This window comes from Pseudopipra pipra, chromosome 1 (assembly GCF_036250125.1).
Source record: "Pseudopipra pipra isolate bDixPip1 chromosome 1, bDixPip1.hap1, whole genome shotgun sequence".
Taxonomy (NCBI): Eukaryota; Metazoa; Chordata; class Aves; order Passeriformes; family Pipridae; genus Pseudopipra; species Pseudopipra pipra.
This window is the reverse complement of record NC_087549.1, coordinates 19,315,540-19,342,326: the sequence shown is the minus strand read 5'-3', so window position 1 is coordinate 19,342,326 and position 26,787 is coordinate 19,315,540. Positions and strand designations below refer to the sequence as shown.

Below are 26,787 nucleotides of genomic sequence, written 5' to 3'. Positions count from 1 at the left end.
GCACATCATTAGAATGCATTAGTTTATTTTTGCTATGCATAGGTACAGTTTTAATATTACATAAAATGTGACTAGATTCCAATAGTGGTGCAACTGTGTCTATACAGTTAGATGGTCCAAAAAACTTGTGAAAATCATTTTCTATGTTTCCCCACGAATCCACAGTGTAATAAAATGTATCAGTCTGAGGATAAATTACAGGTATGAATTTTTTCATACTATATCTGGCAAGATATCTCTGAGTCAAATAAATAAATCAAGACTGTTTTTAGCCCACCAGTTCCATGTGCTTCAATGTCTGTGTCTCTGTGTCTGATGAAAAGCAGTGTGCCAAGAAGCAGAATTCTCACTGTGCCATCTCCCAATCGATGCAGTCTGTATCCTTTGAACACTAAAAGGAAAATTACAATGAACTGATTACTCTCTTTCAAGCTCTGTCTATACAGGTTGGTATTAACGTGGCAGGAAAATGTGTGTAAAAGCACACTGTGGTACAGCACTGTAAAACTTGAAGTGAAGGAAGGTATGTGAATGAAGCCCTTAAGCAGGAGGGGAACCTTTATATTAGCCTCTCCAGTTAGAGTTCTTCCCCTAAAAGTCAGGAATGTAGAGTGGTCAACTGCCCTGGGGGCTAATTTAGACAAATTTGAATAGCTAATTCAAAATGTTTGAAGTAATGTCACTGAGAATTGTCTGCTACTAGCATGCAATATTGTTCTATACAATAATCATCTCTTTAATCAGATTACAGAAGAAAACATTGACTCCCTGTGTACCTGTGTCCAGAGAAGTTTTTGTAACCCATTCTTATGTGCATCTTTTTCGTCATTCAGATTGTCATGTTATTTTGTAACCATGGAGAAGCAGCGAGGGATGCCTGTTGGTCGAATTTAGATTTCTCCGGCTGAGTGCAAACCAATTTTTGAGAAAAATGAGAAAACATTTCTTAATGTAAATTGTACTGTCACTCCCTTATATCATCAGTGCAAAATGGATTTCTTTCCAGATCATCTGAACTGTATAATTAGCATATTGTTAAAGCATAGGTTTGGATGTGCAATATTGTATACATTTTTAGTGGCTAAAGATAAAAGCAGTTACAAAAAAGGAACTAATAATTGGCCAAATAATAAAAGTAAAAATTTTCAGATAAAACTGGGTTGTCTTCTAACAACTTTACTACCATTTTCTCTCAAAATTATTCTTTGTAGTTTTTTTTTAATCTACTTCTGTTTTGAATAGGAATGACTGAAGGGAAATGTGAATAAACATTGCTCCTAAAATGTCATAACCCTTCTGAGTGGAATTAGGTGTTTCTGCAAGAGGATAGGATTTCAAGTCAATCATCAATTCCAGAAATATTATATGTGATTTTGGTGCTGTCCTCCCCATAGACTTAATGAAGAATCTCTAGCATTATTTTCTTAATCATATTATCCTACTGTTTTGGTTTACAAGGCAAGGGTAGGGGCTAATTGAATGTAAATCATCTGGCAATCACAGTTTGCTTTACATTACTATTTTATGATGGTTTGTATGCTTTAAATTTCAGAATTATCCATATGCTACACAGCTCAATAACATTTTAAAAATACAATATGGTTGCTGAGTTTAATTCATTTGTCTTGCCTGTGTATTTGGAGCATGTATAAAATGTAACTTCTCCATCATGTCATAAAAAGTTATTGCACTCTTAGGATCATGAATTCAAGAAACATGACATAATGGACTGGCAAATATGGCCTTGTGTCTTCTGATGATGATCCAAATCCACCCACTTATCTTGATCTGCCTATATTGTTAACAACATGGGATGTCACACAACAAATTTTTCATTTTAACTGTTCTTTATGTACAGTGCAGTGTGGAATTTACTTTTTATTGCCTTTCAGAGGGAAGTATCATACCTCTCGGTGAAATAATGGTTTTGTCAGACACTGGTATCTTTATTGTGTAGTGCTTTTAAATTCTACACTATTTATACCAAGCTCTCATGGTGTAGGACAGGTGAGATGTGATGCCTCTCTTTCTCCATGAGAATACTTAGAGCTTTTTGGATACAGAAGTGTACTGTTGATATGATAATTGTGAGGTCTGTGTTGTAGCTTCCAAACAGAATTATTTTGTTCTTCCAAGTACTCTATGAACATGCAAAGTGTAAACAGCTACTGGAAACAACTGACAAAACTAAACCTTCTACTCACAGTCTTCATTCATAGTGATTTGCCTGCTTCTTCCTACTATGATTATGGTCATTAAAAAGAGTAGACATTGATTTGCTCTTAGAGGTTTTATTTCATTTGTTCATGACAAGGAGGAACAGCAGTAATTTTATTGCATGCACTGCCAGTGTATAGTTGTCAGGAGTTGTCTAAATGGGTGATTGTGAAATAAAGTCAAAGAACGATGCGTGACTCTTGGGATCCAAGGATGTAAAACTAGGTGACATGTTTGTTCTGGAATGGCACTGAAGAGTGGGCTGCCACTCAAATTGAAATAATTGTAATCGATCTAAATATTTCTGTCAAGATGACAATCAATTAAAAAAGGTGTTCTGTGTGTGCTTAGGTGGCAGGTAAGACAAGAGTGAATGGTTTGCTTTCTTCTACCTGTAATATTTTGGAACAACTGAACTCAGCATTTTGGAGGGTATCATTTGCTATTTTTTGCGTGTATCTAAGAGATAAAAAGCAACATATAAACAAATATTTTCCCACCTACCTTAATTTGTTGATCATAACAATTTTAAGAGTAAAAACATGCAATGGTTGAATTTAGATAAATTCTAAAATCAAATGAAAGCAAAGGCCTCAAACATCAAGCATTATATTTGAAAGCAGTCCTCTGTGTCTTTCTCTCTGGCTGTCTTTTAATATTATTCAGAGGGTACAGGGTCTGTGCTTTGTTTAACTATTCCAAAAAGGTGATATGGAGTGCATATCAGCAACATAATCAAAGCCCCCTTGCAAGCCTACTTGCCAGAGACAAAAAAGATGCAGAATATTTGAAAAGGGCATTCCTTTCAGAGTGCCAAGATGTGTTATTTTTTTGCTATGTATATTACAGTATAACCTAGAAGCTGTTGGTTTCTATTGACACAGATCCTTTTGTCCTAGATACTATACTTTGTAGATAAATAAAAATCTGTGTATATACATGCATCTCTCTCTGTATCTATCTATCCATCCATCTATCTATCCATCTATCTATAATGTATATCTGTGTATCTGGTTTATATTTTTTATATGTATGTCTATACATGCAAACACAGTTACAGTCCCCTCTCTGGATTGCTTGCTATCTAAAAAGATGGGTCAATAAAAGGTGAGAGAAAGGAAGTAGTATTACTTCCAGAGTTACAGAGAGATTATACATGATATTGGAGGTCCCTTAGGAGGTAGGCTTAGATCTAATTTACCAATCCCAGGACTTTCAAAGATTGTAACTAAAATGTTTGCTGCAAGACTGGCCTTCTCTAAGTACCTATGCATCTTTATTTGAGAGTTTCTTGGAACTGTTATTGTGATATGCATGAGAAACAGCTACATGAGAGTTTGCAAAGGTTGGAACTACTTGTTTATAGGAGTTTCTTCGGTACTAACTTTGGAATATGTCTCTCATTTAAGAAAGTAATTTCCAGTATTTTTTATTGGGTGTCAAAAGGAGAAGACAGCATAAGCATGTAGAAATTACCTAAACATATTATGGCCATGTTTGGCACAGTGGAAGACTTTGTAAGCTGTGTATGCTTATTTATAAATATACTCTCAGATATGTGTAAGATGCTAATGTTAAAACCCAGACATGGGTGAAGCTTCTTTTTTGCATGAAATTACCTTACTGATTTAAAGTTCTAACATTTTTGTAACTACTTACAAAATATGTGAAAAAATGTAAAACATGTATAGACATGTGACATTATGACATTCTTCTCCAAGTATTATTAATACTTTCACATTTATTCACTTTAAGTCAGTATGAAGTTAATAAACACGGAGTTTCCTTTTATTTCATTATGACCTTAGTGCTTCTGCTGTAACTTGAAATTTTCTAGTTTCATCTTAGGCTTTACTGGCAGATAATCTGTGATCAATAGGGGGAAGACAGAAAGTTAGAAACCAGATGTGTGTAGGAAAGTATATGCGCCTTTCTGCTCATGTTTTTCTGACATTTGGTTCTGGGAGCTTGGATATGGCACAATACTTGCCACTGAGGGGGAATGCTGAGGCCATAGAAGGCACTAGGGGAGGACAAGTGGCAGATGAGCTGCACAAGGAAACAGTGTCCAGGGGACAGGAGACAGGGTAGAAAACAGGCTTTTATGCAGAAGGACTCGAATCTACAAAGGAGTGGTCTCAGGCTTGAGGGGGCTGCATGAAAGTTCAAGCTTTTTCTAATGTTGGAAGGCTTGATTTTTGAAACCATTAACTGGAACATTCATTATGTAAAAGTAGGATTTGTTTGTCTAAATATTCTATTCCTTTTAAGCTAATGCATTATGTATCTTGTTAATGTACTTTGTCAACTCAGATGAAAACATATGGGGAATAAAACTGGTAGAATCAAACTGTCCTTCTCCAAGACTCCTTGTACAGCAAATTGTGTGTGCCTCTCAGAGAGGAATTGACAAGTTGAAAAGTATCTATGTACATGAAAATAATAGTCATGGCTAAAATAGAAATTTTCTCTTTGCATTGATGCATGTGATTTTTTTTTAATTGGGAGGAAGAGAGAAACAGACGTTTTTAGGGGAGTTTTTATGTTATTATAGTAATTTTGTAAACTGCTGATTTTATTAGCAGGCGAGTAAAGATTTCAACCTGCATCTTTTTCAATATGATCATTTCCTATGTACTTAATCATTTTAATTCTAGATACTTAATAATAGGCTATGCTACTTATATTCTTATAGTAAGTCACCATTGCAGGATAATAAGAAGCTGCTCTAAAATGGCATTTGTATTTTTAAAACATCATAGTATAGGGGCAGTTTTAATATTTCAAAGAGAAAATAATTCCATAGCCCAGATATATTTTAAATTACAATTATTTTGATCACTGTTGACACTGCCTGTTTAATGACTCTGCTTTGCCAAAAATACTTTCCTACTTCTGCTTCTTTCAGAAGCAGTGATTGCAACTTTCAGAGAAAGTTAGGGCTTCTGGTACTAGCACTGACTTACTCTGAGGCCCTGAGTTTCTTATTTAGGCTGAAATTTCCAGTAAGGCCATAGAGTATGTGGACTTGTTCTCAGTCATTGTTTACAGGGCTAAGGTCTAAGCTGTGAAGAGTCGGTCTCAGGAGGTCATTCTACAGGAGAAAGACAGTCTACATGCTACTGCTACAGAAAGTGTGCCAATTGTGGCTCTCAGGCTCCCCAGTCACTGCGTCTGTCCAAGCAGCCGTGGCGTATTCAGAACATGTGCTTGTAAAAGGGAAAGTGGTAAGGCAAAACAATTTGGGATATGCTTTACATACATGATGTCCCTGTGATTTACTCATGAGAAGGTCGTGATCATTCCTGTACAGAAGGCTGCCATGAGGCCAGTATTCTACTTAAGTCTTATGTAAGCCTCAGAGTAGGATTTAAGGTAGTGCACAGGACTTGTGCTCAATCTCTGTTCAAGGGTTTATTTCACTCAAAGTTACAAGTCTGCTGTATAAGTGGCCATCACTCTTTATATCGGCTTCAAAGTCTTGGCTATGCTAAGATGTAGCTGCTAGTGAAAGCAGTGTGATAGTCCAGGCTGAGGTACTGAAGGGGTGACTGAGGGTACTCTGGTCTGGGTCCAAAGCCAGCAGTCAATTCCTGTCTGGCCCAGTGTTAAAAAGCTGTGTTGATCACTGCTGGTACTTGATCATAGAAGATGTAGATAAGCACATAACTCACGAGTGCCAAAGCAGTGCAGAGCCATGTGTCTGTTATGCATGGCCATCCCCAGCAATTTCTATTAATATAGAAATTATTAATTTGAATTTTGATATTGTACATTATAGTTATACTACATTTGTCTCTATTTATAATAATGTTACTTTTCATATAAATTGTATTTATAATGGATGTGACTATATATTGCATGCATGCAGTGGAGCATGGCATTCAATCTCCCTTTGTCTCAGTCTCCTTCTCACCTACCTAATCTCAGCAGCAACTAGATCTTTTGGATTGTCACACTAAATACTGATGAATTTTAATCTTTATTGAGATTTTTTTTCTTTTTCTTGGTAGTCTCGTTCTTTCAGAATTTTATTGCAAACATTGAAAGGAAATAGGAAAATCATGTTAAAGCATCTGCTTCTTTTGCAAGACATTTGGACAGTTTGGCTCACGTACCCTTAGCTAGAAATCAACATCTAAGCAGTGGTTTCATAGCTCTGAGCATGCATATCTAATAGAAAGCAAATAACTTATCTGCTGTTACACAAATGAGAGATGAAAATAGATCCTTCTATCTCTAAGCATAAGTACTGTAAACTGAGAAGACACCACAGATACAGTCACAGATGATCTCACTGCTCTTGCTTTTAGAGTTCAAAAAAATAATTTTCAAAACTTTTTTCAAGTAATGTATTTCATTGCGCCAATATTAATACAGCAGTCCTCATATTAAGTTAACTTTAGGATCTTTTTCCATTCACTAACATCACAGGCTACATTGATATTTTTCACTTTTTCCAAGTAAAAAAGAAATCTTACAATATTGGGTAAACATACAAATGTCTATTAAATATTTTCTTTAAATATCACAGTTATGCAAACAATATTGGAAAAAATAAAACATTAACATAACATCTTTCAGCTAAAAGGATTCCAAAAAGTCTTAGGGAAAGATTGGTGTAGGTAATAGTGAAATGTTTCTTTTTCTCCCCTGTGGAATAGTGTCTCTCTCAGAAATCTGAGTTGCATAAGCTGTATTTTCAATTGTGCCACTTTCTGTTGCATTATATACAATGATCCATATACCTCTAACTGTATATGAGCTGTAAGAAGCAACAAAAAACCAGACAGACTCAGGACTGAAATGTCTTTGCATATATCGAGGGGAGAATCTGCACACAAAGGGACATTTATCAGGGGCTACTGTTCCTCTGCTGAGGAAGGGAGCATACCCAAGAGTCCAAAACCAGATGATGATCTTATCAAGTAAACCCTCTTCAGTAATATCATCAGCCTGCTCTTGCCAAGTCTGGCATTTCTGTATCCTGTGTATTTGCGATGGAGAGAGAGGGAGCAAAGCCGTGCAAGCTACATGTAGCTGGGATAAAGAACCTGCTCAACCCACTGGATCTGTGCAGTGTTATAATATAATTGGGAATCATTTTTGCCAGTATGGAGTGTCCATGTGAGTTTAAATGGAGTTTACTGTATTTTTCTCACTGGGAGCTGCAGGGAGGCCTTTTCAGCTACACTGGCTACCTTTGGGGATTTTTTTTCTGTATTTTTGCAAATGCTTCCACTCCAGGTTTATCTCAACACATACAGGGAGTAAAATAACCTCTTGAGCTGTGTGTCCCAATGTGGAGATAGAAAATTATTGAGGAAAAAGAAGAATAATTTTTTTTATCTTCTTGTATGAGAATAAGACTTTGAAAACAGAGGTGTAAGTTGTTCTTGTGGTGAGTAGACCTGAAAATATTTCCTCTAATATAATTGCAGGATCAGGATTTTGCCATGATGGCTGGGTTTATTTTACCTTTGTCTGCAGACTAGATGCTGATATGAATACAGTATTTTTCATATTATATGGAACTTGACTCTGAAGCAAGTGAACAAACCTTCGGCGTTGCTTAACAGATCTTGACTAAATATCTTTGTCCTTCTACTTCTGTCTCTTTAGGTTTTTTTCTTTGAGCGAGTTTCTGTAAGTTCCATGAAGCAGTCCAAATAACGGAGACTCTATAGAGCTGTGTAAGAATCTGTTCTATTAAAAACCTAATCAAACTCTAGCAGCAGTGTTCATTAGGTACTCCTTCCTTTCTGACTTTAAAAAAAAACAGTACTTTTTGTAACAGTTCAGCTTAAGCCTTAAAAGTTATTTTGATGGCATACTTAATGAAAAATTATTATTTAATTTGCCATTTCCATTTCTTTAGTAGCTACTCAATTTATGTGCTCTTAACATTTATTCAATTAATTGCCCTCCATCCCAGCTGTCCCTAGATGTAGGATTTGCATTGTCACTTCAAATTGATGCAGATTGTGTTCACCACCATAAGTCTATGGTTTTCTAGTCTGGGATGTGATCCTGTGTTCCTGCTAAATTCTGCAGATTATAGGAGTGTGAGGTACTATAGGAATGTAATGGTTTTTTCCTTTGTATTCATTTTATATAAGCAACTTCATACACGTAGAGGACATATTTGAATTTTTGAATTTGAAGTGTCAGTGCATACACTTCTTTTTAAACTATGATCTTTTGAAAACCATGCTTGTGCTGCAAGACACAGTGCACCTGCACATCACTGAAGTTAGCTCTGCACTTCAGTTGGAAATCTGGAGCTGCTTAAGTACCTACACCCGAGGTCACATCAACCAGGCTGGAGTACCATGTCAGTGTGATGGTCATGGCTGGAGCCTGGTGTAAACTGAATAACCAGTAATGACACTTTTTCTCAAAACAGTTTGTGTCATACACGGTGATCTGGGTACTTAGAGAATGGCTTTGACCAAATGTCAGGTGAAATCACATCACTGAGTGTAGACTCACTTTAATTGTAGAGTTTAAACCAGGATGCAACTAAGCAAAGACATATTAGAATAAGTATGTTTTATTTTGGTAGTTTATCTTATGAATTAAGTACTGTAACAACACAAATGCCTAGGCTAAAAAGGGATAATAGTAATTGCATTCTGTTTCTAAATGTGAATTCATGAACTTCTCTCGCATTTCAGACTTGGAAATGTGTATCGTTTCTCTCATTCTGGCAAGTTTTCTGAATCTCACTTTTTCTTGAATCTTCTGATCCTACTTTTATGGACTCTGTCTTTGTGCCCTGATCAGACACAACTTGGGTCTTCAAATGGTTCTTTCCGTAGGCTCCCCCTCTCTTGTCTTGTTTTCTAAATTTATTTCCTCCCCCCTCATACTTTTGTGGTCTTTTTCTCTCTGAAAATCTTTGCCTGGCCTTTCCCTATTCTCACTTTGACAATACTCTTTCCTTCCCTTTATTGCCCGATGTAGGACAGCGCTGTTGCAGATAAGGATAGTGCCTGCACTTTCTGCCATTTGCAGTACTAGCAGCAGGTAGGAGAGATAAAGAAACTCTGCTTCTGACTTTTGCAGCTCTAAAGAAAGGTGGGGAGCAGCAAGATTTTTTGTTATAGAAAACGGAGAAGCCTTTTCATTTGTCATCCTTACCTAGAGTGCATAGCTGCCCTGTGGGAGCGTTGTCAAGATGGGGCAACGTTAGGCAGCTTAGTTAGGAATGAATCAGCATGTGGCAGCTTGGCAGCTTCTGCTGCATGGTGTTTGCTATCTAGACCTGCTTCTAAGCCTAGGCAAAGGAGAGTGGTGGGTTAGAGCCATAAGTACCTGTGTCTACTTCCCTCATGGCTAAGAGGTTTGGTTAACCCTACTCCTTAAGTGAGAGGGATACAAGGAGGATCAGGGTTAGGGGAAGGAGTTACTAGTAGATGGCAAAAGCTTCAGAGAAAGAAAAAAGGCTGCTCCATTCAGAAGCCCTCCACTACCTCAGTGGCAGCAGACCCTCCCTCCAGGGCGTCTCCACTCCAGAGCTGTTTTCTCAGCTTGCCCCTGCTCAGCACAGGGAGGTTGGACCTTTAAAGGTCCCTTCCAACCCAAACTATTCTATGATTCTGTGCATTGTCTGTTACCCAGCATTATTCCACAATAGCAGTGGCAAGCATCCAGTCAGTGCTGGAAGAGGATGCAGTATTCATTCATTCGTTCATCATGAAATGCCGTAGCATTGCATATTTTGGGTTACTGCCTCAGACTCACAGTTACTTGTTTCAGGGGTTTGGGCTATTGAACGAGTCCTGTGGAAAGGGAATGTTACTGTTTTGCCACTTCCATTATGTTATCTTTTCCAGTGCAATTACCAGCTAATTCAAAGCTCTTTGTGTTAAGCTAATAGCTTCTGATTCACTGCTGTCAGCCACTCCTCTTTGTGCACTTTTCATACCGTTTACCAGTCTCCCGACCACTTACCTATGAAGAACGTTTATTTTTTTTCTGAGTAGAGGCTCATCATAGACAAATCGTTAATGGAACATCAAAAAGATCCCATCTGTTAGAGTTGCATATGGGTAAGATCACAATTATCAAAAGCCTCTTTTTTTCCCCCCTATGCTTATCCGTACAATAAATGTAGTTGTCAGCAGGATAAGTTCACACATCGGATAAGGTCACAATTTCATTTAGTGACAACTTCCAACAGCGTGAACTTACAAGGTTCGATTTATTAAAGAGTCAGAAGGGATAAGATCACTGCATGGCCAGCCTGATTTATCAGGGTTTGACTGGAGTACTTGAATAGAGAATGTCGTATTTCAAGTTTATGTTCAAAATTGTAGTTTAGTATGTGTTATGTCTCAGAGACTTGAAAATTGAGGGAGGAGAATTTAGAGGAAGTATCTCAGTAATGCAGTTTATGTCTGAAAAGCAAGTGTATGTGCATTGAATATTGGAACTACCTTGTTAAGAATCACAGAAGTGGAAATGGGATAGTTCTCTGCTATCAGTGAACTGCTGTGTGCAAACGTGCACGTATTAGTTTGTTGTAATGGAGGCAATCACCAGCCAAATATTAATTGCAGATTCTTCCTGTGCATACAGGATGGCAGGCAGATCTTGGGCTGGACAGTGCTTAAGAACTTCTAAGAGTGTTTTTAACTTGCTCACTCTGGCTTCAGAGCAGTCCTTGTCTGAAACCACAACATACACAATTTCTGTGCTGTGCAAAAATACTCATTAGAGAGCCAGGTGGCTGTGGACTGGAAATATGCAAAGAAGGAGCCATTTGCTAGTGGAAATTGGTAAAGCCCCATGATGTCAAATAACCAGTCTCTAATTATAACAGAGGAAGAGCTTACTCATTGTTTTTAACTGACTCCACTTAGAAAGCTATTCCTGATTAAAAAAAAAAGACAAACCAAAACAACAACAAAAAAACCACTACTACCAAAGCTATCAGTGACTTGCTTAGAAATGTTAAATGTGTATAAATCTGGATACAGTTATTTCTGAATGAAGTAGTTCTATTTTTCTCCCACAAAACACTGCTCATCATTCACCTTCAGATATACACTCCTTTGTTTCTTACTCCAGAATGTGGGTAGATGTATGAAAGCCAGTGTTATTTTGTTCCAGAAATACTATGTATAGTTGAATTCTTCTGGTATTCCAACTGCTGTCAAATCATGTTAAGGGCCAAAAGCTGGGTTTGGGTTCCTGTATGTACTATATGTTTTGTGGAGGGTTTTAAAAAAATTATCCTGATTATGATGTGAAACAATACAAGGCTAAACTGACCTCTCTACCTTCTGTTTTATATAAGCCCTATGTGGCATCCTTGAAACAATATGTATATGTATGAAAAGAATCGTAAATTGAGTCCTTTCATTCTGGTTTTCTATCCACCAAGGTGGCCTAATATCTTAAAAGCCATGGGATGTTTTGTAGCTGTACTAGTGAGTCATGATTTGAGGCTTCTTTTACAGTGCAGCTATCATAAGTCTTTGAGTAATCACAGACTTTAAAAGTATGCTACATCAACAAGATAAGAGAAACAGCCCACAGCACTAACAGCATTATCTTTTACCAAAATTGATTAGCCCATACTGTGTGTCTCAAATATTTTGTATAAACTTACTCAGCAAGCTGGAAATAAGTGTGTTCCTGAAGAACAAGCTGAAAAAAATACTTTGTCTATAGCCAGGAAAGGGTAAGTAAATATCACTAAATGGAATGTCTTTTAAGTAATTTTTTTACCTAACTTGCAAAAACTAAAAGCAGAGCATCACTTCCTCTCTACTTATATTTCTTAGTGCTGCTTCTGTTATACTTCTGACTGTCCTTTTCAATCGAAGAGCTGACAAGTCTAGGATGAAAACAGTAAAATAAAACTGCTTCTACTTTGCCATGGGAATGATGAGTATATCAGATATTTTTTTCCAGGGGTGTGAATGAATTCTATAATAATTTGCTGTTACGTGAAGGAACATTATGTTCGGTACTGAGGTGGTCTGTTGCAATTGCTGATTACTAGAAACACCTAACAGTGTTTGGTGCAGAATTTTCTGCTTCCTTTGGGCTGGAGCGTGGATTAAAGGAAGCTGCAGCAGTTTTTCATCCTTTCTTTCCTTTTTCAACCCACAAGTTGGAATCTCCATGGACAAGCACATGTGAAGTCAGTACCAGTTGAGTCTTTACACTTCTTACTGCAAGTGGTGGTACAGCAATGAAGTCTCAGATCCTCTTCCTTCTCCTGATGTAATCTGTTAAGATCCTGAGCAGTTGTGCAGGAATGGTAGCTGCAGAGAGCACTTCAGACTTGCATCTGAACTTCTGAGGCTGAAAGGGAAAATCTTGTTTTGTTAATACATTTTTCAAACCCTCGTAATTAAGAGTCACAGGGTGAGATTCTCTTTTCTTCTGGCAAACACCCTTGAAGAACACACATTGCTTGATACCACAGGTATGGCTCTTAAACCACTTAACCCTTGTGGGAAGTCAGTGGTGATGATAGACAGCCCCAATTACATCAGTGAGAGACTGGCCCCCTCTGTGGCACAGGTTTGATACCATTCACCAAGTAAAAAATTTCAGAGGAGCAAAATGTTGTAAATGAATGCAGAAATATTGCAGGCAGTGTTATTTTTTACCTCTAAAGAAAAAAGGATTTTCAGTGGGAAAAAAAAAATCTTTGCCAAGGATCAAATGTAATGTGCTGAACCTTGTACAACATAGCCAAATTGTCTGGTTTTGCCAAAACATGAGAGCAGATTATTCTTCCCAAGTCTGACATTCATCCATAGCATTAAAATGGCTGCTGGTCATGGTGACAAGAGAGAAATGACTTTTTGGGGAAGTGTGATGAAGGGAAACAGAAAGGTTACACAGCAAATTATTTTGTTACCCTGTCTGTAATCTGCTACTCTGTCATAGTGTTCTAAGTGGATGGGAAAACACAAGTTTCAGTACAATTCAGCATGATGTTATCCCATCTGTAGTACATTGAAAGTATTCGTATATATTGAAATGTATTGCCCAAGCTACTGCTTGGAACTGTAACAAAAGAGAATGAGAGAAAGAATCCATATTAACTTATTTAATTATCAGCTGAAGGGAAATATTACATGTTTGGAAAAAAAAAGCTTGATCTTGTTTGCCTCAAACCTGAACTACTTATCAGGTATAAGATTCATATTATTAATTTTATTTAAAATATAATGTGTAATGATGTGTACCTTAAAACTTCAGTAGGTTTTTGGATATCACTGGATGATCTGCCCTAAGTTTGTCGTTCTTAATCCATTAAAAGACAGGCCTGCTTGTAAATCCACAGGTACAGATAAGGAGTCACTGTTTGACTGTGTCTGAACCCTTTTCAAATGAAAAATGTCAGTGGCAGAAAGGGAGGCTGAATTATTTTTTAAAAGGGTTTTCAAAGATTCTCATGATTCCTCTGGTATCAGTTAAATGTGACATGTCCATAGACATAGCTGTTTTTTAGTGTGTGAAAGCAAGCAAATGCTGCAGTTTTCATCTCTATGAAGAGAGAAAATGCTGCAGTATGGCTAAGTGATAAACATGTTACCTTGCAATTTCTCTCTTCCATAATTAACATATAAAGAGATTTTTTTAAGTTAATACAATTTTTAACAATGTGACTGTGAGAAGAAAAAAATGCATTTATTTTTTTTTCTGTTTGGATGCATATATATCATATGTGTAAATTAGATATAATTAATCCGTAAGCTTTCCTGCTCACATACTGCCTTTTAAAATGTCATAGCACTGTCATGATGCGGACTCACCCACATACATAGAAGCTTTTGTAAACCAGTACAACTCTATTTCCTAGATTTGTTCCAGTTTGCAGGAAGGATCTGATGCACAATTTTACGTAGAGTAGTTTTGTAATCTGCAACACTCAGAGGTGAAATTTAGATTTCTGTGCTTGAAAGTGGAAGCTGAAGCCAAGTCATCTCTTTGGAAAATGGTCAAGATTAACGCCTGTGGACAAGGAAAAGCTTTGCAGCCTGACTGTATGTAAATCCAGGCATCTATGGGAATGGTTAGCTTCGGGAAGTCTGTGGAGGCTGCCTGTGAGCCAGGAGTTACTCACTTCCTGCGGTCCAAGGTTCATTTCACAACAACTGCCAGTTCTAAATCTGTGATGAGTTGACTCCTTGCACAGTTGGACTTTACTCTGTTTGTGGGAAAGCACCATCCTGATTTGGGGTAGAGTTGTTGAGATGTGCTGATGCAAAAGACAGGAATCACTGTTGCATCTGTTTGCTGTGGAAAGAGAGGAAGGGGCTTTAGCAGTCATGGAAAACGGGTCCTGAGAAATCATGGCTACAGCAGAGTCATGGTGAGCTCTGCTGCTCATGAGAACCACAGATTTCTTGCCTACCTTCAGGAAGGGCAAAGCTTGGAAGTGCAAGAGCATGGAAAAATGCAGTTAAACATCTAACAAGAAGAGCACAGATAAGCCTCTCCTTGTTCCATTCTATCCCTCTGAAAGTCTGAAACCAGAATTTATTATATCTGTTTTAGAAAATAGTGTTAGAAATTGTGTATATAAATATAACTGTTGCTGTATTTTTGATTGAAACATCTGTTGATAGAAAAATAGGCTTAGTGAAGAGGCTGCTTTCAAAGAAGGGTTGTCCAGACTAGTTTTTCAATCTTGAAATGAAGTGAAAAAAATATGGGGGAGAAAAGTGATGACTGAATTTTATTTTTCCCTCCATGAGAATGATCAATTATGTATTATCCTTTCTCTTTACTGGAAAATCCAGAATAGTTAAGGCAAGCTAAAGAAACAAATTCACTTTTCAGTGTTAATTTTTAAGTCCTTATTTTCAGAAATAAAATTTGTTTTTTTAAAAAAAACAAAAACCATTATATAGCCTCCCCATTGCTTTTACATATTTTGTGTTATAACTTTAAGCTAACAATTAAAAGCATTTTTTATCTAATTCTGAAATGTTACTGCCTGTAAAACCTCATTCAGTTGAAATTCCTGTTTGTAATTGTAGTAAATGTTTTTAATAGTATCTGAGAGATACTGTGGATTTATATCACTATATGGGGTGTGTCTCAAATTTTTAGTAGCTTCATGTTTCAAAATGTGATCTTGTGCAGCAAAATGCGTCAGCGAGGTTAATACACCAGGTGTGGCTGCTATTGCACTCTCTTCTTTCATCTGTCATCTCCCCCCTCCTCAGCACTTCTTAAGAACTTTTATGAAATGGCTATTCTGAATAAAATTGCTTTCAAACTCTAATGTGTGTGAAAAGATGCAAGAAAGGAATGTGATTTTCTAAACCAAATTTGAATATAATTATAAGGGAAAAAGGTTTGTTTTTCTTCTGCAGGATGACAAGATCAGTTGTTTTTCAGACAAGCATAATTAATTCTCATTATATTGGTCCTCAGAACATTGTGCGTCTAAAACCAACACAAAGGCAGAGGTGGTTGTTGTCAAGGCATGAGTGAAAGTACTCTCAACACTGCTTGTTTTCTTTGTTTGCAGGAGAGTTGGAGGTGGTCCAGAAAGACGGGGAGCGCAAGATTCAGAGCCGGCAGCAGCTTCCGGTTGGAACAACGTGGGGGCCTTTCGCTGGGAAGATGGATCTGAATAATAACACCTTGGTATGTAGATGCTCTGAGACACTTTGCTTTGTTATATTGTGTGTTGTTCTTTAGGGAATAACCTGAATTGCTACTCAGGCGGAGCATTTGAAAACAGGCATTGTTAGCTTTAATGGACAGTGGTATTTGGCTCTGTTCCAATTAGTTCATCTATGGCAACCATCCATGTGAAGTTATTTGGAGCACAGGTTAATAGTATTTAACTTGTTATTTTACAGGAGGGAAATGTCACTTCCTTGTTTGCTGAACCAAGCTGTTGTGTTTCAGTAGTAATATCTGATTTTTTTAGTGTTTTTTTTTAATTTTTTATAGCATTAATTTTTGAATACCTAGCTTATATTAACAAATGGTATAAAGATAAATAACTACATTATTTTTGGATAAAATTAATTAAATTTGCCATACTGTTAATGTAACTGAATATAGAAAACTCTTCCATCAAATTAACATTTTTTGAAAGGCATCAAAAGACACCTGTCATATTCTATATTTGCCTTCCCTTTTCTTCTGATTGCAGAAAGTATGTGGACCATATTACTTTAAAAGTAATGCTTTGCTGGCCTCGGTTCAGTGCACAGAAAATCATATCATTCCTAGGTCTTCATTTCTTCTTTGTTTGTATTGGTTTTAAGTCTGAGCTTCAAAATTATTTGTGTATAGTTCAGATTAATTTTCTGAGAATATCAGGAAGGAAGCAACTAATATCTCTAGGAGAAGGGTTTAAACAATCTTGGAACATGCATTGCATTGCCCTTTGGGATACTTCGGAAGAACCATTATCTGCAGCTTGATCACTGTTTGCTATTACAGACCTTGCATTGAATGTATTTAGCATAATGGCCTGTGGAACTGTTTTCACAGAAGGGGATTTCATATATTTGGGGTACACGAATCTGTGCTGTAAATGGAGAAGCTGAGCTTCCCAGTGTTCACCAATGCTAGGTATTGTCCTGCCCTTGGAGGACCTGAAGAGAGTGAGGAACACTGAGTTGCTGATGAATCATCTGGGACAGTGTGAGAGAAGGGTTATGTGGACATAGGAGAAAAGAGGGGAAATTGATAGTCTTTAACTCCTCTCTGTAGAACCCATGCCTGTATATTAGAGTTCTCTTTCTAAGGGCTTGCTGAATAGGATGCATGCTAGTTTCTGTAAATATGCATATTAAAATTTGACTGAAACATTGTTCTAAGTACATAGTAGCCATTTAAAGTCTTAATATTTTGTACCCTTTAGCATAATTTATTGATCAAAAGGTGCTAAGAAATGTTATAGAAAGTGGCATGGAAACTTTGTCTAAGTTTCCTAGAGTTCAGTATTCCCAACCCAGATCACATTTCCCATTCAGGCACCTGAATAAAGAATAGATTTTCAAAAGTACTGCACAGTCAAAATGCCTTATTGTTAGAAAGGAGAAACTGGAAGATTTGAATACTTGTCTCCATTTTCTCCATCCATTTAATTTTTATTTCTGATAACCACCTGTAATTCAAATAATTTTCTAAATTCCACTATTACTACTTTCATCAACTTTCATATAACCAAAACTTTAATCCTGTTGTAGCTCAAAGTTAGTGCACAATCCAGAACTTAGGAGAATTGCTAGCTTGGTGTGGTCCCTCTTGCCCTGTCCACTTGTACCACTTCCTCAGGTATATAGGACGTGAAGATAAAGTTTATGAGATTATGTTGATTGACCCTTTACTACAAAATTAATCATTATCAGATACTCTTAGGATTAATTTGCAACGTCAGCCATCAAACATGTTGTTTCACTTTTGTTTTTTGATGGAGATATGGAGCAACTAGAATCCTTCTAGGAGGAGCTTGCTTCCCCTTTGGTAACACAGGCATATATTAGGTCTGTTATTACTTTGTGAATCTGTCACTTTTGCTGTATCAAAAACATTTCGCTAAGATATTTGGGTTTTAATGAACTGGTAATTAAGCAGTGAACAGAACTGACTTAATTTGGTAATTGTAATGGGATGGTACAGCTTTCTCAAAGTAGTTCAGAGAAATGTGTGATGAAAATCTTAAGGACTTTTCTCCTCTAAACTTTCTCTAAACTGGAAAGATATTTTGTTTCTTGTCAAATTAAAACCCATAAACCCTATTTTTGCTAACACTTTAAAGATTTTACTTTTGCCTACAAACATAAATACATTTGGAAATCTGAAAAGATTCCTGTGAACAGAAGTTTTGTCCTCAGAAATAGTGTTTTGTCCTCTGAGCCAGTCCATCCTTTGAAAAGTCAAAACTGAACAGGATATCATTGTGAGCAATCTGATTTAACTTCGAAGTTGGATCTGACTTTGAAGTTTGCCCTACTTTGAGCGAGAGTTTGGACTGGATGACCTCCAGAGGTCCCTTCCAACCTGAATTATTCTGTGATTCTAAGTATTGTTTCTTTTTCTCAAATATCAGATGTTTCCTGTAATCCTACATTTGTTACTTTAGAATGCTGTGTGAAGAAATGTAAACCTTTTGATGCAACTTTAATTTACTGTTAAAGCAACAAAATCCCAGTGCGAGCTTCTACATATTTTTTGTTATATCTTTTTTTTTCTTGAAATGATTCATTTCATTGTTTATGAGTTTTTTGTTTGCTTGACATATTTGATTACTTATCTCACTATCGTACATGTTCTCTGTTGTTCATAAGAGGAGTTGTGATTCTTTACATAGGTTATTTGTGTATGTTTTGGAAAGCTCATTTGGGTAAAGCCTCATGTCACTAGAATTCAAACAAACTTTCCCATGAGCAGCTGACAGCAGGTTTAGTTCTTTTCTGAATGAGAACTTCAAATATTTTACTACTATAAACATCAAATAATTTTTGGAAAAGAGCTTTAATGTGGATTTTTGGTATAGAGAGGAAAGAAAAGAAAAATTGAGGGACCCTCAGGTGAGTAAATATCAAAATTTGTCAGCTGCTGTCTTTATTGGGAAATATGTTTGTGACTGACTACAACTTTACTGTTTGGTGTTAGCAATGTGACGCTGCCTCACAGGATTCATTACCTAACTCTAACAGTTACAGCTTACTTAGTACCCTTGCACTCTGCATTGAATACAGCCTGTACATGCAATATCCTGTTTAAGTGCTTCTTGTTTCAGGCAGTGCTGTGTTGCTGAATACAGTCTCACTGCTGTTGGCTCAGGAGACAGAGCAAGTTAATTAATTCAGCATGGTATTTAATTGAGTCACTGTGCCAGATGTCAATTACTTTTTAGATCTTTCAAGTTTCTGTCTTGAAGTACTCTAGCAGTATCCGTCTCAGAGTACTGGAAGGTTGGGTACCTTGAACAAAAATTATTTAAATGCTGTTGAGAATTGTAAAAGGAATAGCAGTATTTTACTTCATCAACAGTGTTCCAGCACTGTCAGGAGATATGGTAGTGCAAGGCTCATATCAGGACTGAAGAATACTCATATTCTAATGGTAGACTTGAAATAGCTCAATGACTATTAAAGTTCTTAATTTTTCTCATCTAGGAGTTTAGCTAATATTCATGAATTACAGATAATTACATTATGTAATAGTGTATGTCATGCATTACTGTTACTGTTGAAACGATTTGCATTCAGCCACCAGAAATCTTAAGAATGTTGGTTTTAACAAATGAGTCTCAGATCTTAAAACTTGTCTAGGCATTTAATTTTTATTTCAATCTGACCTTAAGAACTCCTTATATCATTATTAAATATTTATAGATATATATTTAGATACTTTTATTAAATGTAGGGTGATAGATCTCATATCTAGATACTTTTAATGATCTGTTCCTGTAATTTTGCCAAACTGGCAAAATTCCTCTATTCTCGGCTGCATGTGTAGTTTGTATCTGTCTGCACAATTGGGCATAGAGGTTATTGCCTTCCATTTCCCTCCATTACTTTCACTTTCCATTTACTGTTCCATAATAATTGATAGTCCTAAGAAAATGAAACGCATCAGAATATCTTTTCAAACCTAGAAAGTGTACATGTCTACATGTTTCCAGGTTCTGTTTGAGATTTGCTGTTTTGACAAACAGACCCATGAAGAGTTTGTAGAATATTGCCGTCTGTCTACAGCTGGTGAGAACTCAGCTGTAGAAAGGAAGACAACATGATTTTATCTCTGGTTTCACCAAGAAGACTCCAACTTTGTGCCTTGCTGCATCACAGGAGATTCAGTAGTTTATGAGTACCTACAAGCAGACAGGAATATATTTTAAAGCATGAGATTCCTAGCTTGTGATTCCTGTCTTTAACAAGAAGGTGGGTTTGCACAAATGCCGAGTCTAATGTGACCATGCAGGTGAGAAGAGCAGAAGACCTCTCTAGGTTGGTCATACAGACTGCTGAAAGAGGAGCTGCTGTGTGTAAGCAGACCTAAATTTAAGGCACTAGCAGCCTAGTTAAGGAAAGGCCATTCACTTGCCTTTTTTCATCTGTAAATATTCTCCCTATTTGAGGGGACAGTTTGGTGGGAATGAGGCCCTTGGAAATGAAAGCAGCAGTGAACCACGTAGCCCACGACAGACATCAAACAGTGGTTGCTCCAGCAGCCGTGTGGAGGCATTCTGAGAGGCCTTTTCCTTTGGCTGCTTCCGTCTAGTTTTTGGTGTTAATCTGTGCCCATGGCATGGTTTTGTGAAGCAAAACAATGAGCAGCTGGATGCAGCCCCCCATTCTCGTATCCTTGTCTCAGGGAGGAGCATACGAGGCAGGCCTGTACCGGCCTGATAAGGAAAAGAGGATTCAACGTGGCTGTGAAGGAAATCCACAGGAGGAGAGTGTGGAGGGCTGGGCCAGACAAGCAGTGGGACGCAGCAGGCACCCTTTAATGGGATCTGGGAGATTCAGCACCGAAGAGACACTTCATCTGGAAGACACACTCACAGAAATGTTTGACAGGGTAGCGTGTGAAGGGCTGAGGATCCAAGGTTCAGAATGCAGCAAAGTTGCTCACTACCTCATCTGGGACTGGTCACTTTGGGTCAAAAACCTTGTGTAGGTAGGACAGAGACTTTAATCTTCAGAGTTGCAGCACAAGGATTTTCTGATACCTTTGGTTGGAGGTGCTGCATGGCCACGGAGACAGCCAGTAGTCTGTCCACAGTCAGGCTGTAGCCAGTCTGTAGCCTCTGTTTATCTTGTTCAGACATGGAAAGGGATAAGGTAGATTTTATCTTTCAGTATTTAGCTGCAAATGAAGATTATGGTTCTTAATATCACAGAGCTATTTTTATATTTAATTATCAAAAATAGTGTATTGAGTAATGAACCTTGATTCTAAACTTTGTTATACTGATTTTATACCTTTAAATATGTCAAGGGACTGCAAGAGCCTTTATTTCTCATTTTTACTACTATTACTGTCAGGTTCTTCATATCTAGAACTAGTTTAAGATCACTTCCTTCTGTTTCAAACACAAGCAGATGTTATCGTTGTAGCACTTCAGGACAGCACATGGTGTCACACCAACAGCCAGGAAGGTGCTGGTCCACTGTGCATGTGTTGGGATTCTCCACTTAGAATCATAGAATCATTAAGGTTGGAAAAGACCTCTAAGAACATAGAGTCCAACTGTTAACCCAGCACAACCATGACATGTCCTCCAAACATCTTTTGAACTCTTCGGAGATGGTAATTCCAACACTTATCCAGGTAGCCTGTTCCAATACCTGACCACCCTTTCAGCGAGGAAAGTTTTCCTAATATCTAATATAAACCTCCTCTGGCACACCTTGAGGCCACTTCATACGAACTGAAACATTTCAAAATATTGAGATATGCCAAGATGATGTGGACATCCACATGTCCATCCACAACGGTTTTGAGAACACATCACTTCACATTGCCTTACCTTTTACCATGTGCTCTCCCATTTATATAGACATGTAGTTGAGGAGAATACAATAATAGAAAGACTCTTTTTAAACTTTTGTCCATAATTGTAGTTTATACACTTTTTTAAAAAAAAGTTATTTCTGCTCTTTTATTTACATTTACACAAAAGAGTTAATTTAAACATGTTACTAATACAACAGCAAGATGTAGTATCTGAATAAACACTCTGTTTTGGAAAATGCTGAAAGCATTTGTGGTAGGTTGACTTTTGGATTTTTTAGGCCTTCCTTAACAACAGGGGTCAGAAATCTAAGGAAGTATTCCATATCATCCTAACACAACATATAAATAAGGCGCAGATAAGAGAGCTCGCTCTCTTCTCTCTTCTGGGGGCTGAAGGTGACAGGTCTCTCCGTAGACGGTCTTTGCTTGTATAGGCCAGGGCCTGCCTGCTTAGACCTGCCGTTGTCTCTGGTCCTTTTGGGGAGTTAGTTGGTGCTTTGCACAGTTCTGTTGTTTCATTCAGGGAGGTATTTAATGCGGTTTTTTTATTTGTTCGCTAGCTCTCTATTAGCGGTATATATTTGGAGGATATTTGGGTTTTTTATCCCTGTTTCCCCCTTCTTTTTCCCTTTTTTGCCCCCTTGGGAGTTCCCTATTGTGTGTACAATATATTCAAATTGTATATATAACTGTAAATATATATTTTTGATATAATCCCGTTTTTGTTCGGACTTCCTTCGGTTTTTCTGTGGTTCCTTTTTTTCCCTAGCTTGAGAGAGCGGGAGGGGGGAGGATACAGCTTGGACTCGACAGAAGAGCCAGGCCAAACTTACACAGCATTTTTTTCCCAGCTTGCAGAATTTGTTTCCAGATCGCAAACAGATGATGAAGCAACATGGTACATTAAAAGAAAGAGCACCTTGATCCTACATGTTTGTCTAAATGCTAATAGTACACTGGTATTAGTACTGCACACCATTACCACAGCTGTAATTTTAGGCTATTAAATATTTAAGGGACATACAAATAAGACAGGATTGAAATTACATCTTTTTTTTTCTTCATTTCTGAATGGGTAATTTCCAGAATATAGTATTGTGTCAACAGAGGATTTTTACATAAAATTGCTCTTGCTTTTTAATCTCTTTTCCTTGGCTATAGCCCTTTTATGGAATACATATACCCATGGTGCATTTTGACACCTATTTATCAAAACAGCAGTACTTTAACATTTGTTTAAAACTACCACTGGTAGTCACTGGTAGTGACCACTGGTCACTTTGAAAGGTTTTTAAAACTAATTCAGTGACTTGGTGCTTGCTATAAGCAGCTCCATTAAGCAGAATTTATCCTAATACTATTGTAATTAAGTAGTAGACATTGCCAATCATTCCCGTTAAACTAACAGTTCCCTAGGAGAAAACTCAATAAACTTTCTGTCCTATTTTGGCAAGCTTCATTTCAGTAGGGAGTCTTACCGAAAGTGGGAATGTACCCTGGGGCACATTGCCAGGGTGCTGAGAGCAGAGCAAGGGGATGGCCCAGCAGGAGAGAGGAGGCAAAGTCAGGAGCCTAGAACAGAAAAAAAAGGCAGGAAAATTTGGTCCAAGGCCTCTCAGGCATCAGTAGAGGGAGATGCTACCTGAAAGCGCCAGGCTCTTACACTTTAGGATCACAGAATCGCAAAATATGCTGAGTTGGAAAGGACCCACAAGACAAGCTGTTTGGAGAGAATCACTGCAATAAATTTCAGTAGCAACATATTCTTGTGCTTCTAGACTGTCTTAATAATTTTCTAACTAGTCTAATCTTCTCTGTATCACAGGCTTTAAGACTCAAATGCTTATTTTGCTGTGTAGATTTTGCTAAATTTATAACACAAATTTTAGAATGGGATGTAGTCTTATTTTAAAACTTCATACAAGAAAAATAATTTATCTCCATTTAAGGTCAGTCATGTACCTCATTGCACTGCAATACCTAAAAGACACTAGTTGTAAACTCATATTTAAAATGAGAAATTTAACAATAATGTTGTCCTCTGAGGAAATTTTTTCAATTCATGCTTTTTATAGTGATACATCTTCTTATTTATGAAACATAAGTATTATAGACTAAGCAGATATAAAATGTCAGATTTAAATATTCAGCAGTTTTTGAAATACCTTCCTTCTCACTAGATGTTAACACTATTTTTTTAATTCTGAAATAAAATTGTTTCTAAAACGTTGACACTTTTTTTTCAGCAGTTTCACATTCATAGAACAAGCATGGGAAATTCTAGCTTCATCATTTTAGTGGAACATAAAGCTATGAAGGTGCTTGTTTCTGTGAAAATGTTTGCATTGTTAAGCCAAGTATTTGGTAGTTACAATGGACACGGAAATGAAAGAACCAAAGGCTTGTGCTCTTTCTTTGAACACTTGAAAATAAAATGTCCTGGACACTCCTGGGTATTTTTGGGGCTATTACATATAAAGCTATGCCTGCCCAAGGGTAGTTAGCCTTAGAGTACATTGGTAGTGGAAAAAAGCACTGTGATGCTGTTGCCTGTGGAACTGTGGTAGCACTTGTGTTCCACTCAGTATGTTGTCGAGATGTGCTGTCTGGACATACAAATGCATAGGATTATGAAAACATCAAGGGTGCTTTCCATAAGATTCACAGAGGCAATAGTGGGCAGTTGTTTGGAATAAAAGTGTGTTGTAGAGTAAATTTTGGTGTGAAAAGAAAATTCACGTTTTGGTGGTGCCAAAATTTGTTTGTGTTAATAGAAATGCAGACCAAGGTACCATATCATAGTAACAATAACAATATTTGAAATAATTGTCTATCTTCATTTAAATAAAAAAATTACTTCAAATAAAGGAATGGAACAGGGATTTCACTTAAGACAGTGGCTCTTTGCCATCCCATACAGTGTGATGGAATGATCAAAATTCCAAAGATCATTTCCTTTTCTGTCTGAATATACTTGAGAGAATTAGCGTGCAAATTTTCAAAAATGATAGAAATAAAGGGTATTTCTGGTTGTTTTATTACCAGGCAAATTAACTGTGTTCTGTGAAAGTATGGTATATATGTGAATATATAGGTAAACATAAAGAAGTAAAAAAAAATAAGTATATATACACCTACATATATATACACACAATATAAGTGATTGTGACTATATAAAAATAGCACATTCTAGTCAGAAGAAAGTATTGATTGTTACTATGTCCTAAAAATTATCATTCAGCTGTAGCTCCTCTTCTAATGATGTTGTAGTATGACATAGCCAGTAGCAAAATGTGTCCTTTTCCGCATGCAGCAGATCCACTTTGTACCACCAAAATATGGGCAATACAGAGCTTGACCTGAGAAATTCAGTGCTGAGGGAAGTTTGTAAATGTCCTGAGCCTCATTTGTCAAGCCGGGAGAAAAAGTTCGTCAGTCTCATCCTGTGGTGGCTCCTCAGGCTCCAGAGAAGCTAAAAAGACAATTAACTCCAGCCACTGGGGCTCCAGAGCAAAGAGAAGGGGAGACACCATCAATTGCTGTCCTTACCCTCCCTACCAGCTCCAGACCGGTTGCAGCAGAGGAAGGGTTGCACAGCTAGTACTCTACCTGATGATATTATTTATTTTATAGAGGTTTTTGGTGTGTCCTGATATCCCATACATGATGAATTATATGCATAGCCCCATCAGATTTTATATACTTTCATATTTATATTGTTTCATAGATCGTAGCAAGGTAGGAATTGGTTTCTTCTCTCAGCAACTAGCAACAGGATGAGAGGACATAGCCTCCAGCTGCGAGGGGAGGTTCAGGCTGGACATCAAGAGGAATTTCTTCACAGAAAGGGTGAAGGTCAGATAGTGGAATGGGAGCTGGTGGAGTCACCATACCTGAAGGTGTTCAAGAAATGACCGGACGGGGCACTTAGTACCATGGTCTAGTTGACAAGGTGGTGATCAGTCACAGATTGGACTCAGTGATCTCAGAGGTCTTTTCCAACCTAAATGATTCTGTGATTCTGTGATATTCATATCCCATCTTAAATAACTGAATACCAATTAATAAAACTTTTATCCCCTTTCTTTTCACTAATGCATTTTATTGTGTATTCCACAGACTAGAGAGTAGGGGAAATGTTTAAATGTATTTACAAAATGCCTTATAACTAGTGAATCATTAAACATAGTTATAATTTTTTGAGTTCTTTTAACATACTTAGGGAATAATTGAGTTTTACCTAGACAAAATATTACCTTTTCTGTACTGTAAGGGCAGGGTAGCGTTCTGAACACTACTGATGCATTTAGAATGAACTGCATAACTATGAGATATCATCATAGTTTATGTAGATTATTCTGACTCTGAGACTATGTCTTACAATTTAAAATTCTCCCTGTCACAGATTAGTTTTTATATCTTGTTTTTGACATTTGATTTGATATTTGAAATGCACAGAAGATATTATTTTTAATAGAAACTTCATATATGTTAATAATTATTATTTATATATTTATTTATAAACATCTCACATTTCCAAAAATACTTTTTCTTCTTTGAAGCTTTCTTTTCCACATGACAGTCTCTGATCTGGGGGATGAGTGACCACTTTTTTTAAACACAAATCTGGAACTCCTGCCATGTGTGAGGACACTAAAGACAAGTTTAGGGGAGCTGAGGGAGGTGTGCCTCAAAGCTGGGGAGGTGAGGAAGGATCCTTCCCTCTCTCCCCCTCCTGCAAGCTGTTGTCCTCACTTTTGGAAGAAAACTGGGGCAAATTAGCATAAAGGAAAGAGAGCAATAAAGCAGAAAACAATAGTAGATCCAAAATATCTTAGTTCTTTCTTTTCTGCTTGTGTTGAAGCTGGCTGGTTCTACTATTGCTAATTTTTAATTCTGCAGTAGACCTCCTAGTGTGTCTTAGTCTTACTGATTTACTTTTATGGTGTTTTTTCCTCTTGGATGTGGTTGCATTTGCTACATTAAATATTGGGTCTTGTTGTTTATATTTGTTACATTCCAAATTGTATTTTTCTCTTTTGGGATCCACTATTTTATCATATTCCTGTTTTCCTTCTCACTCTGGTCCCCTCC

The 26,787-nt window shown here is 37.1% G+C and overlaps 1 protein-coding gene across 6 annotated transcripts in view; it reads left to right on the top strand.

The window, feature by feature from the left end:
- Positions 1-26,787, top strand: part of ZFPM2 (zinc finger protein, FOG family member 2) — a 309,968-nt gene that overhangs the window by 133,643 nt on the left and 149,538 nt on the right. For all 6 annotated transcript variants that reach the window (XM_064646901.1, XM_064646870.1, XM_064646863.1 and 3 more), the window contains one exon: positions 15,731-15,849. In XM_064646901.1, the coding sequence (XP_064502971.1) occupies positions 15,731-15,849 (119 nt within the window). The remainder of the gene's footprint in view (positions 1-15,730; positions 15,850-26,787) is intronic.